This window comes from Sorex araneus, chromosome 11 (assembly GCF_027595985.1).
Source record: "Sorex araneus isolate mSorAra2 chromosome 11, mSorAra2.pri, whole genome shotgun sequence".
In the NCBI taxonomy this organism is placed as follows: domain Eukaryota; kingdom Metazoa; phylum Chordata; class Mammalia; order Eulipotyphla; family Soricidae; genus Sorex; species Sorex araneus.
Genome location: NC_073312.1, coordinates 49,193,701 through 49,206,538, shown reverse-complemented (window position 1 = coordinate 49,206,538; position 12,838 = coordinate 49,193,701). Strand labels below are relative to the sequence as shown.

The 12,838-nt window shown below is 46.0% G+C and overlaps 1 protein-coding gene across 1 annotated transcript; it reads right to left on the bottom strand.

The window, feature by feature from the left end:
• Window positions 1-1,875: 1,875 nt before the first annotated feature.
• Window positions 1,876-12,530, bottom strand: IFIT5 (interferon induced protein with tetratricopeptide repeats 5). The gene is made up of 2 exons (XM_055119495.1): window positions 12,152-12,530; window positions 1,876-4,904 (listed from the first exon to the last, which is right to left on the bottom strand). Exons 1-2 carry the CDS (start codon window positions 12,154-12,156, stop codon window positions 3,470-3,472), a joined length of 1,440 nt encoding a protein of 479 aa, XP_054975470.1. The 5' UTR covers window positions 12,157-12,530; the 3' UTR covers window positions 1,876-3,469.
• Window positions 12,531-12,838: the final 308 nt, after the last annotated feature.

Sequence of the window (12,838 nt, the reverse complement as noted above, 5' to 3'; positions counted from 1 at the left end):
AAATGCCCTACCTGCTGTGCTATTGCTCCAGCCCCAACACACCCTTTTCTTTGGAGTGGGGGCACAGTCAGCGATGCTCAGTTCTTACTCGGGGCTTACTCCTGGCTCTGTACTCGGGGATCATTCCTGGCAGGCTCAGAAGAGACCATATGTGGTGCCGGGGATGCAACTCAAGTGGGCAGAGTGCAAGGCAAGTGTCCTTCTGCCCCTCTTCCCCTTTAGCTCTCTCCCCCCATCCTAAACACCACCTGCAGACAACCGAGTGTTCGGCTTGAAGTTGCAGATTCTTTCCTCCTGAAGGCTTCTCAACAAATGATTTCTGTACACAAATGACCAGTAAATCCATTTTTGTTAATTGTTTTTGAATTTTATGTTTCTTGACATTTGTTTTGATAAGAAAGCACAGGTTGTGCAGATGTGATACAAAAAAGGGGGAGCACCTCTGAGACTAGATCAATAGTCAACGGGACTGGGAACTCAGAGCCACGTTCCAATGTCAGTCTGGGATGTCCTGAGGGACAGGTGATGTGGACACACCCCTGGGTGTGGGTATATGTGCCCTCACCTGCTGTGCTGCTGGCCTGGTTGGCGTGCACCTAGCCTAAGGGAAGGTGGGCCCTTAGGACGCGTCCTGAGTTCTCACTGCTGACTGGCTCTCCCACCTCCCAAGATTTGCTTCCTCTTTTGCTGATTTACTCCACATTTCAGATTGCCTACGCCCAACCCTTGAAACAAGCCCCTCCATTTGGCCAAGTCTGTAATTTCTCAGGGTAGCCTTCCCAGCTTTAGAGCAGCTGTTGATCACCATGTCAAAGGGCATTTGATGTGGACAAGATTCCTTTCATGATTCCTCCGAGTGAGTTTGGGATTTGCACATAGGGAAAACAGTGGTGGGTGACTTTGCTTTTGGAATGTCTGAGCTGGGTTTTCCTATGGCAAACTCTGGAGGGTTGCTCCTAGGGTTCCACTCTTCATTCCAAATTTTAACACTATTTAGATAATACTGTAAAATCGCTAAGGACTAGGTTTTAGAAGAAAATGTCCCTGGTTTGAAAATCTTTTCTACCTCTTTACTAACTAGGGGACCATGGGATAATGTAATCTTTCTTAATTCCAATGAACTCATATTCAAAAAGAAATAATAAAAATGCCTATCCATGGGAATTTTGTGTAGATTTTATACAACACACTTAGAGCAGCACCTGGTGTAGATTTATACCTGGTGTAGATGTGTCACAAGAGTCAACAAATACGGCGAGCTCAGCATTCCTTCTTGAGTGTTTGAGCTGGTGTTAGGGACATAGAGGGGACTGACTTATGGATTTTCTGTTAAACTTTTGGACTTTCAGCTCTTCCTTTCTCTACCTTCATTCTTTTACCCTCTGCTATAGAAATACAAGCTTAGATAGGAACGGCTCATTGCATTGTGTCTTCAGCATCTGGCCCAAGTGAAGCGTCCCATGCCTGCTCTGTGGAGGTTACGAGAGGCACCAGTAGAATTCCAGGAGATGCAGCATTTCCAAAGTTTAAGCATCTTACCATCATTTCTTTTGTTGTTGTTGTTTTTTCTTTTTGGGTCACACCCAGCAATACACAGGGGTTACTCCTGGCTCTGCACTCAGGAATTACTCCTGGCGGTACTGGGGACCATATGAGGTGCTGGGAATCGAAACCGGGTAGGCCGAGTGCAAGGCAAACGCCCTACCTGCTGTGCTATCGATCCAGCCCCTGGTTTTTTTGTTTTTTTTTTTTTTGGGGGGGGGAAGAGGCTCTCCTCTGGTGTTGCTCAAGGCTTACTCTTGGCTCTGCACTCCAGGGTCACTCCTGGCAGAAATTAAAACATTTCAAAGTTTAAATTCATGAGACACATTGCAGTATACTTGTGAATAGTTTAATATGCACAGGAAAAAATAGCTGGAAAGATACATATCAAATTGTTGAGGATATGAAATTGGAGAAGAAAGAACAAATTCTTATGCTTAAATTTAGATACTTATGTATTATTTGACATCTTGCAATCAAAATTACTTTTAGAATAATCCACAAACTATAATAATCCAATAACCATAATAAAAATTTAAAATAAAAAAGTAACAAAAAGTAAAAAACACAAACACGGATATTTAAATGCTACACTAGAGGTATAAAGAATTAAATCACATGGCACGCTTTCCCACTAAGCCAGTGGTGGTCAATAGTCTACAAAGAAATATTAGAGAACCACTTTTAAATTAAAAGTGTCCAATTAAAAAAGTCCCCTGGGATAAGAGCTCTGTAGACGTGACCCTTTAAAGTAGAAAATAAAACTGAAAGTGGGGTTTAAATATTCCAGGGAGAACAATCAATCTGAAAACTTCAGACAAAAGAAAAAGCTTCACAGAAGTAACTTTGGAATATTAAAACAGTTACCCCAAGGCCAGAAACTGTGGGCTTGAGAATTCAACCCAGTGCAAACCCCAACTAAGAGAAATCTACAAAGAGTAATGCCTGAAATCTTGGTAATCTGGGGTTACCAGATTATCAGGACATCTACTTTGCCCATTTGCTAATCATTTCTCCTAGTTTCTCAATTAGCTTGCCTTCCATATGAATGACTTGACCTAAAAACACCGTAATTTTAATTAGAGGGAATAAGTGGATTGCTTAGATTAGAACCATAGAAACTATTTCCCGTCCTGATAACTATATTTTAGCTATAAGTGATTAGCTGGAAGATGATACATTAGGTTTCTTCTGGGTCCCCAAACTGCTCTTTGAAAACATTTTTTTTCTCATGGTCTAGGTTTTTCTTCCCTCTTTTTACTGACATCAACAGAGATAACAACTTGTGAAATTCTTTCTCCTGACAAAGAGAAATCTTTATACATCGACCAGAGAGTAGTAGGTAGGTATCATCAAAGTAACTATCTGGTTGATGGTTCAAGATCCTCATCAAAATTAGAACAACTGGAAGCCCCTGTCTCTTGTAAGCCATATTCATTACAAGTTTCACTAACATAATCTTGCAATTCTTGGTTTAGGTAACAAAGGCTTACATAGGATTACACTCACTGCATTTTAATCATCAAAATGGAAGAAATGGACAAATTTTAATTAAAAAAAAAAAGTGTGTGTGTGGTTCCAGGGATGGAACCCAGGGCCTCACACATGTAAAACATGTACTCTACCACTAAGCCACAGCATTGGCCCCAGGAACATTTTATAAATAGCAGAAATCAAGATGTCATCAAGGCCAGGCCATTTTTTGAAGTTATCACAGCTAAAATGTTGATGTTTCTCAATGGATTTTAATACTTTTCATTTAAAAGAAAAAAGATTCATCATGGTGTATGTTAAGTATTTAGCACAATACACAATAGCCTGGTACACAATAGCCATCCAATAGATTGGTTCTTCAATGAACAACGGATTAAAACAAAGCCAAAGAAAGAATCCAAAATAGATGGAATAGAAATCTTAGTGTACATAGTTAAAGTCGCAGTTCACATAGCGCAGCAAGGAATTCTTCATTTTCTGGATCTATCTTTTGGGCCCTTTCATAATACTCAGCAGCTTGCCTTCTCTCCCCCTCTAGCTTATACACAAACCCAAGGGCACTTAAACTCTGCACATCCGAATCATCGTGACCGAGTCTCTTGGAAGCCAATTTCTTCAGGGAGCTTGTCAGTTTGGTGCGAAGGGAGGACCTATCTTTAACCTTTAAGGCTTCTAGATAATGGTGGATGGCAATATTTTCTGATTTACAGTGGAATTCCTGAAAGCGGCCATAGTGGTAATGGATCTGATGTTTGTGATCATCGGTTATATTCTCCAGACGCAGGGCTTTCTGGAAAATGTCTTCAGCGTTGCTATACTGACCCCCTTCCGCGTACATGTTGGCCAGGTCTGTGTAGGCAAAAGCAAACATAGAGTCTCGTTCCACGGCTGCTTTGAAATGAAATATAGCAGATGTGATCAGCTCATCAACCTTCAGCTTATCTTTTCCTTTCGGCTTGTTGCGCGTGGCCTTCTTGATTTGAATCATTTGCGCCCTATAGCAAAGCCCCATTTGATGATGCAGGAAAGAAGAGGTTGGAGTCACTTCCAAAGCCTTTTTCAAAAGTTCAAGAGCTTTGTCCCAGGAGTTTTTTCTCCTGTAGAATTTGGCAGCATATCGAAGGACATAGGGCTGAGAAGCGATTTGGTCCAGGATTTCCTCAATATACTTTTCCCCCTCAGCTTCTGCATGTACATCCTGCAGCTTCAGTGCCAGGAAAACCTTAATGTAGGTGTTGTCTGGGTTCAGGGTGACAGCCTTCCTAAGAGGGCCCAGGGAAAAACTTTTTATGGACCCTTCCCTGTCAGAATCATCCAGCCGATACACTGTGATGGCATAGCCAATGTTAAATTCTGGATTATCCGGTTCCACCTCCAGAGCCTTCTCAAAAGCCACTTTAGCCTTTTGGTAATATTTTCCTCCAAACTTTAAGAGCGCCCACCCTTTCTCACAGTCAATCTCAGGGCGCTCCAACTTGTAGCCGGAAGGACTGGAGAATTTCTTGCAGACGTCCCCTACCTTGTCTGTATACCGCAGAGCTGCTTCAAGTTGGCCCATGTGGTAGTACACCCACGCGTAGTTTCCCCAAGTGACCAGGCTTCGGACTTCTTCCCCTGAGTGTTCTCGCTGGATTATTTCTTCGGCTTGCTCCAAGCACACTAGGGCATCTTTATTTTGGCCTTTGAGGTGTTTCACATAGGCCAGCAGGTTGTAAAGAGTAAGTTTGGACTTTGTGTTAAGAAATTCAAGCTGTTGCCCAATTGTATCTTCCACATCAAAGAGATCGATGTCTTCTTTGAGTAAATTCCATGTGAAGTGGCATTCTAATTCCAACAGAATGGCCTTCAAGGAATCCTTAGGAATTTCACTGTCAAAGATAAGATCATTTTTAATTCTTAAAGAAATAGGGGGAAAGCAATCATACTGTTCTTTGCTTACCAGCCAAGAACTTTGATCTCCTACTTGATCCTACAGAATAAAGCTCCTGGAATTTTAATCTAGTTTCTTGTCGTTATGCCCTAGAAATGTTATATTAAATTTTTATCATTTCTTGCATAACCAGTTCTGGGAAGATAACAGTTTTAAATGTTACAAAGGCATCTATTTTCTTTTGGCAGTTACTAACCCATATAGACCATCTAGTTTTAGAAAGGAGAATTTAAATGTTTTATTTACTAGTCATGAAAATTAGGAATAATAACCTTAATAATTAACAGAAAAAAATCCATTTTTACACAAATCAATGAACAACAGGAAGACAGTGTTACATAAAGCAGCTATGGGAGGTAAAAGGAGGAGAGAAATAAGAAAAAGAGAGAGAGGAGCCACACAAATATACAATTATTTGCAAACAAGGGGGGAGGGAAAGAGAGACTAAATATACACAGAGAAAATGCATAGAAACATAAGAAACAAATAATGGGAAAAAGTGCTAAATTTGAGCTGGATGAAAAAAGAGTAAGCGACTTTTTAGAGAAAGAAGAGGAAAAGGTAAAAGTAACTTAGTACGTATCAATCTACTTGTCACATCCTTCTAACCACTGGGGTTTTGAGCAGCAGTAAAGACTAATACTCTTATTAGCTTATCATTGCCCTTACTATTTGCTTGACATAAAAAAAACGAACAAAGGCAGAACTGTACTTCTGTGGTCAATTTAATGTAGTACACAAATATTTTCATTTTCCCTGATGCCCACTGAAACTTATATAATATTATAATGCAATGCTACTTCAATAAAAATTTTTAATAAAAACTTTTAAATGTTCACTGAATTCCCTCCTGGGAGACACAACATATAATCTCTGCAGAGTTCACTGAGAACATTCTCTGTATTTATTTATTTACATTTTTGGTCTTGAGGCCATACCCAGCAATGAGCAGGACTTACTCCTGGTTCTGCACTCAGAAATCACTCCTGATGGTGCGCAGAGGACCATATGGGATGCCAGTGATTGATTAGGTCAGCTACGAACAAGGCAAGCACTATACCCACTGTGTTATCTCTCCAGCCCCAGAACCGTTATCTTTATTTTATTTACTTTTTATTGAATCGCTGTGAGATACAAGTAACAAAGTTGTTCTTGATTGAGTTTCAGTCAGACAGTGTTCAAACACCCAGTCTTTGGGGGCCATTATCTTTAAAAGTAGGAAGATAAGGGAGAAAAAAAAGATCATTATTAAAGCATTACAGAGAGTTTTTGTGTGCAGAATCTTCTGAGTAACCTGAGGGACATAACTGAAAGGAAGCCACAGTCCTTTTATTTTTATTTTATTTTATTTTTGCTTTTTTGGGGGTCACACCTGGCGATGCACAGGGTTACTCCTGGCTTTGCACTCAGGAATCACCCCTGGCGGTGCTCAGGGGATCATATGGGATGCTGGGATTCGAACCCGGGTCGGCCGCGTGCAAGGCAAACGCCCTACTCACTGTGCTATTGCCCCAGCCTCGCCGCAGTCCTTTTATAAGGCTGATACTGTAAAGGGGACAGTCAATACAATTGGAATATATTCCAGTAAAGTTCTGCCACCCGTGAAAGGTCCAGAGCTATGGGCATCTGTGGATTTTAATTGATGAGGATTCCTTCCTTTGGTTTTTATTTGTGGGATAACTTCACTCCCTATGTCCCATCCCTGTGATTTGAGAGGAACTGTCATCCACACTTCACTCCAGTCTGCACAGACATTCCAGCTAGTCCCTGTGCCCACTGATTCATTCAGCAACGAGAACATGTTTCTGAAATGGGACTTCAATGGAAGTCTCTCTTTTCCGTCTTTAAAATAAATAAATAAACAAACAAACAAACACCTTTATAAGCTAGGCACAGAGTTACAGTTGGCCATCTTTTCAAACTCTCCAGGGGAGTCTGCTCATGAATCTGACATAGAGGAAAGCTGGGCTGAGAGAAACAGATTTGCTCACATGCTGTGTCCAGTCCTGCCTGGAACTTCATTTCCTCCCCCTTCCTCAGCCTCCTCCACATACCCCCTGCCCCAGGTCTGTCTGCAACTGACAAAACTCTGACTTAAATACCTAGTTTGAGGGCCACAGAGATAGTACAGAGGTTGGGGCATTTGCCTTGCACGCAGCTGACCCGAGTTCCATCCCCATATGGTCCCCAGGGCACACTAGGAGAGATCCTTGAGGTCAAAGCCCAGAGTGACCCCTTCACCCAAAACATCTAGTTTGGCTGATGGGGAAGCAAAATAAAACTTTCTAAATCTACTATTAGCTGTAAGTAATTAAGGATTATAAGACATGTACATTATATACATATAATCTATATATGCAAACATACATATTTCTACCAGAGAATGAACTGCTCCAAAGATGAAGCAAACCATGAACTGACCGTATTCAATCCCCTTTATCTCTACATACAGAAAGTAATTCAGGAACCCCCTGGCATGTACAACATAAACAAATTAGTTGTATAAAAGCTCATGGAATCTACAGCCTACATATCAATAAACATGTACTGATCACCTCACCTCATACAAGTTAAACACTGCTGTAGTGTATATAACAGTGAAAAAAGAATGAGGCTCTTTCTTATTCTACTAAATTCATAGTATTTCTATATTCTAGAAAATTCACAGTATTTCCATTGTGGAACCAGTGGGAACAAAAGTTCAGACAAAATAAATCTATAAACAAATTAAAGGATAGCAAAATTCTAGACAGAGATACGTGTTACAAAGAAAAGCATCACCGTCAGGTGATGAAGTGGCTGTGCGTAACTGGAAAGCAATGACTGAAGTCAGATCTGCGCAACTGAGAGAAGGCAGACCTGGAGCAGCTGAAGGGAGGTTGGTCCCAGTCAGTATTCCTCAACTGGGGTAAATCTCTGGTACATAACACTAGTTTATTTATTTTATTTTATTTTATTTTTTGCTTTTTGGGTCACACCCGGCAATGCACAGGGGTTACTCCTGGCTTTGCACTCAGGAATTACTCCTGGCGGTGCTCAGGGGACCATATGGGATGCTGGGAGTAGAACCCGGGTCGGCCGCATGCAAGACAGACGCCCTATCCGCTGAACTATTGCTCCAGCCCCTCTTTGAGTGCCTTTTTAAAAAATTACTGATACATTATGAGATACCCAGTCATAAGGTTTTCATGATTTGGGTTTCAGTCATATAATGTCCCAATACCCATCCCTTCACCAGTGTACATTTCCTACCGCCAATGTCCCCAGTTTCCCATCTGCCACCCTCCCACCTGTTCCCCTAGCCCCCACCCCAATAACAGCAAACTGTTGCCTTGGAGCGGAAGAGACAGTATAGCGGGTAGGGTGCTACCCTGGCATGCAGCTGACCCAGTCCCATCCCTGGCACCCCATATGTCCCCCCAAGCCTGCCAGGAGTAATTCCTGGATGCAGAGCCAAGTCACCCTTGTTGACTGAGAGCCAGAATTTAAATTACATGTACAAATTTACATAGCTATCAAGGCTGAGAAAACAATGGTTTCAAATAAGACCCTCAATCAAAAGTCACATCTACACTGTGGAGTTGTATTGAGATGAGGCGGCAGGAGGCTGCAGGGCCTTCCTCTGACCCACAGGCACTCTGGCCAACTCAGCGAGGTTTGGTCGGAGTTTCTGTGAGCTCTTGCTCTCTCTGAGAACTGCTAAGCTTGTGACTCTACATGATGAGCCGCAGCTGAGCACTGGAGCAAGGAGATCATGATCACAAAGGCTGCCTGCAGAGAGGCGGGTGTTTTTCTTAGCTTTGAAGTAACAGAATTAAAAGTAACATTAACTTTGCTTTCACTCCTGCTTCTGAGAGCTAGCTTGCCCAGGGCAGAGAAAGGGAACTGAGCTGCTCTGGTCTCAGTACTTCGGGTGTAAACCCTGCAGGATCCATACTACAGGTTTGATAAAGCTGCTTTCCCTGAAGCCCTTGGTGTCTTGAAACTCCCTGGGAGATTTCGCTCCAGTGGCGCGCCTGGGATGGAGCAATGCGGACTTCAGATGGGGGAGCAGCAGAGAGAATGGTTTATTTAAGGCTGACTGGTGATTCTCTTAAACAGCAAAAGTGCTGGCTAAAAAAATAGATTAGGGGCTGGAGTGATAGCACAGCGGGTAGGACGTTTGCCTTGCACGCGGCATACCCGGGTTTGATTCCCAGCATCCCACATGGTCCCCTGAGCACCGCCAGGGGTAATTCCTGAGTGCAGAGCCTGGAGTAACCCCTGTGCATTGCCAGGTGTGACCCAAAAAGCAAAATTAAATAAATAAATTTTTTTTAATTTAAAAATAGATTAAAAGGAACTGGAAGGAAAGGCGGGCATCTTAGTTATCAAAGATATCACCACTATCAATTGAATGAAAATACTCTTCACCTCACAATCTAATTAAAGACTTTTTGATGTAGACTGATAGCCTTGACATGTGTTTCTTCTATCTCTAATCTCACCCCTGAATCCTAATCTTATCTACTGCACATCTCCCATTAGAAATTCAGTTGACATCACAAATAAACTCAATAGAGAAATCCAGGCTCTTACAGTCTGTTCATCCCTTAGTTTTTCCCACCTTCACTGGCGCCTCTTACTTCCTCAGACTGTTAGACTAGGAACCGTCTTTGATTCCTCTTCTTTCAGCTCCACATCCCAGTCTAAGAGGACGTCCTGTTACTTCGATTACCCCAACATCCATTTTATTCTCCATTTCCACTAACTGTCCTAAGCTAAGCCACAACTGACATTCCTGTAAGAGCAGAAAGCCACTCCGTCTGCTTCCACTCTTCCCTGTATAGCACGTACTAAGTTTCTCTTTTCCTTACTTCTTTTCTTCCTTGGTGGTGCTGGCAGTCAAATCCAGGGCTCATACATGCAAAGCATGCACCTCACCACTTGATCTACATCCTCAGTGCCAGTACTACTAAAGTCTTGAAAATGTAAACCAATTACTTCTCCAGTGGTCACCTGGTATATATTTAATAGCCGGTTCACATGTTTTACTCAGTGACATTTTTCTCATCCTGTGAATGTAAACCAAATTATGTTACTCTCCCACTAAAAACGTCCTTAGATAACAAATCCTTAGAAACCTATGGGAAATCAACTGGTGTCGCAATAGAAAGCTCCCAGATGCCTTTGGGTATAAATTCAGCACTTGCCAGGCCCTACACACTCCTAACAGAATGGATCTGTTTTCATCAACATTCTTTCCAACTGTTCTGCTCGCCGCCCCCCCCCCCCCCCCCCCCCGCATTTTCAGACCCACGGGCTTTCCTGTCTTGAGCATATCAAGTTCAAGGCCTTTTCCACCTGTTGTTTTCACTCGGCGGGGAATGTTCTGCTCCTGAATCTTCCCGTGATTAACTCTGTTACTCAGCTCAAACACTCCCTACCCAAGAGCTGAATCTGTGACAACTACCTAAAATAGCTCCCTCAGTTCTAGATCGCTCTCTTGGCCGGATAAACTATCTTATTCTCCTCAGAGCTCCTATGGCTTTCTAAATTACACTGATCATGAAGTCAGCTATCAGTTATCTCTCCCACTTAAACATAAGCTCCTTTGAGAATAAGAATCTTGTTCTGATTTTTGTTGTTGTTGTTGTTCTCCTTTGTATCCACTACGGGTTGTTCCCTTTCTAACAAAAGCTCAGTAAATATTTGTGTAATGAGTATTTGTTACATCCTGGAGGGTCCAGCCCATAGGAAGAGTTAACAACAACAAAAACGAACAACAAAGAACCCTGCTAGTTCTTCCCTTCCTGCTAAAGGCTCCAAATGTGTCCCACTGCAGTTCTTCCTCGAGGCGCCTGTTTTTAGAACTTTTTGCTCTCGGGCTCCATGTCTGAATATTGAGAAGATTTGTTTCCTTTTAAAATACCGATGAGGACACCTGGTATGCCTGTCCCTTGAGAGTTCTTTCTTGCTCTGGTGCAACTGCACCAAATTCTTGGTAATAAGTCATGCCACGCCCTGCCTAGCTGGCACAGATGTCTGGCAGCATGGGGCGAGGGGTGCCCTGCATAGCCAGAGTGAAAGATGCATCTACCTCTAAAACCTCCTTCCAAGAGAAGCAGCTGTTAGGACCTGGCTGAGCCATCTTCCACAAAGTTCCAAAGGGCTTTGCCAGACTCTGGAATTGACCTGAGAAATTTTACTTAAAGGTCCTTTGATTGGGGTTGGGGATGGGGGTGAGGGGAGGCACAGCCGGTGGTGCTGAAGACTTAAGCAAGAGCCTGAACCACTGCACTGTCTCTCTGGACCCTAAAATGGTTGTTTCCCATCACCCCCTCCCCCCCACCCTGTCCCTGGGAAGCCAGCACAGAAAGGCCACCCTGTCCGCAGAGGCATTTCCCCGCTGTGCGGTTACTCGGGCATCCTGCCTAGCAGCAGCCGTTCGCTGTCCTCGGGAGGCCGTGAAGCCCCGGGGCGTTCCACCCCATCCATCAGGACACACACGGCGCACCCCGCTACTCCTGCTCCTTTCCTCCCCCCGAGCGCCCCCACTTTAGCGTAGCAAGGGGTGGGGGGAGGGTGCTCGTCCTCACTGCTCTCGGGTTAACCCCGCACGTCGGCTGCGCGCGGCGGCGCTCCCCCTCTCGCCCGCTCTCTCTGGGGTCCTTCGAAGAGTGCCCGCTGGAGTTGCTTCCGGAGTCCCCCACCCTCCACGCCCCTCGGTGCCCGGAATGGGGGGCTCCCCCGGAACAAAGGGCGCCGGGCTGCATCCTCATTCCTCCACTCGTCAAACGCCAACGCTCGGCCGGAGCAGGGCGGGATGCTGGTCCCCGCGGAGGAAGGAAAACGGTGGGGGTGGGGAGGGTGGGGGGCATGTGAGGGGGTGGCCCAGGACCCCGGCGCTAAAGGAGAGTGCGGAGAGGGGGAAAGCTGCGGAAATGAAATCCCGGGGTGCACACGGAGGAGGCCGCGGCCCCGGGGACCCCCGCCCCCCGCAAGAAGGCCCCCGGGGCGGCCGTGCGCCGGTCTGATGGCGGCGGCACCCAGGCCAGGAGACGGGGGCGGGGGCCGCGGACGCAAAAGACCCCCCGGATGGGGGAGGGGGCGCGGCGGGGGCGCTCGGGCTGCAGCCCCCGCCGGGAGGGGCCGGGCCCCGAGAAGGCCCGAGAGGGGGTCGCGAAGGCCGCCCGGGGGGCTCACCTCATGGCGGCGGGGCGGTGCGGTCCCTCGGGCTCGGCGGCTCCGGCGGTCCCGGCGGGCGCGCGCGGGGCTGGGCGGTGGCGGCGGGCGCGCGCTTCCCACGCTGCGGCGGACCTGGGGCTTTGTGGCCGCGGCCGAGCGGGAAAGGAAAGCAGGAAGGGAACCTGATCCCCGGCGAGGCGGAGTCCGGGGCCAGAAACGGAAATTTCCCGCCCGCCCCCCACCCAAGAGCTGGGCTGGCGCTCGGGGCGGGCGCGCGGCCGGTGGGCCCCAGAGAGCCCCGCGCCGACTCGCTGCCGCTCCACTCTGCCCTCTGCCCCTCTTGTTCACTTGGCCTTTCCTCGGCTCTCCTTTGTCTGCATTTATTTACTGGGGGGCTAGGGGGGGGGGGGAACCCAGTGGTACCTAGCGCGGGGGCTGCCCTCAGCCTGGGGTGGGGGACCATGCAGGGCCCGGGGTGGGCTGCCAGCAGAGCAAGGACCTTCGCCGCTGTGCGCACTCTAGGCCCCTTCCTCTTTGAAAAATAAAACAAGACTGGAGAGTGTCTGCGAATTTCTTTTATTTGGGGCAGGACGGGGGTGGGGGGTGGAGGGGTCCACCCCCAGCGATGCTAAGGCTTACTCGTGGCTCTGCCTTCGGGGAATTACGCCTGGTGGTGCTCAAGGGACCACATGGGATGGGGAAGAG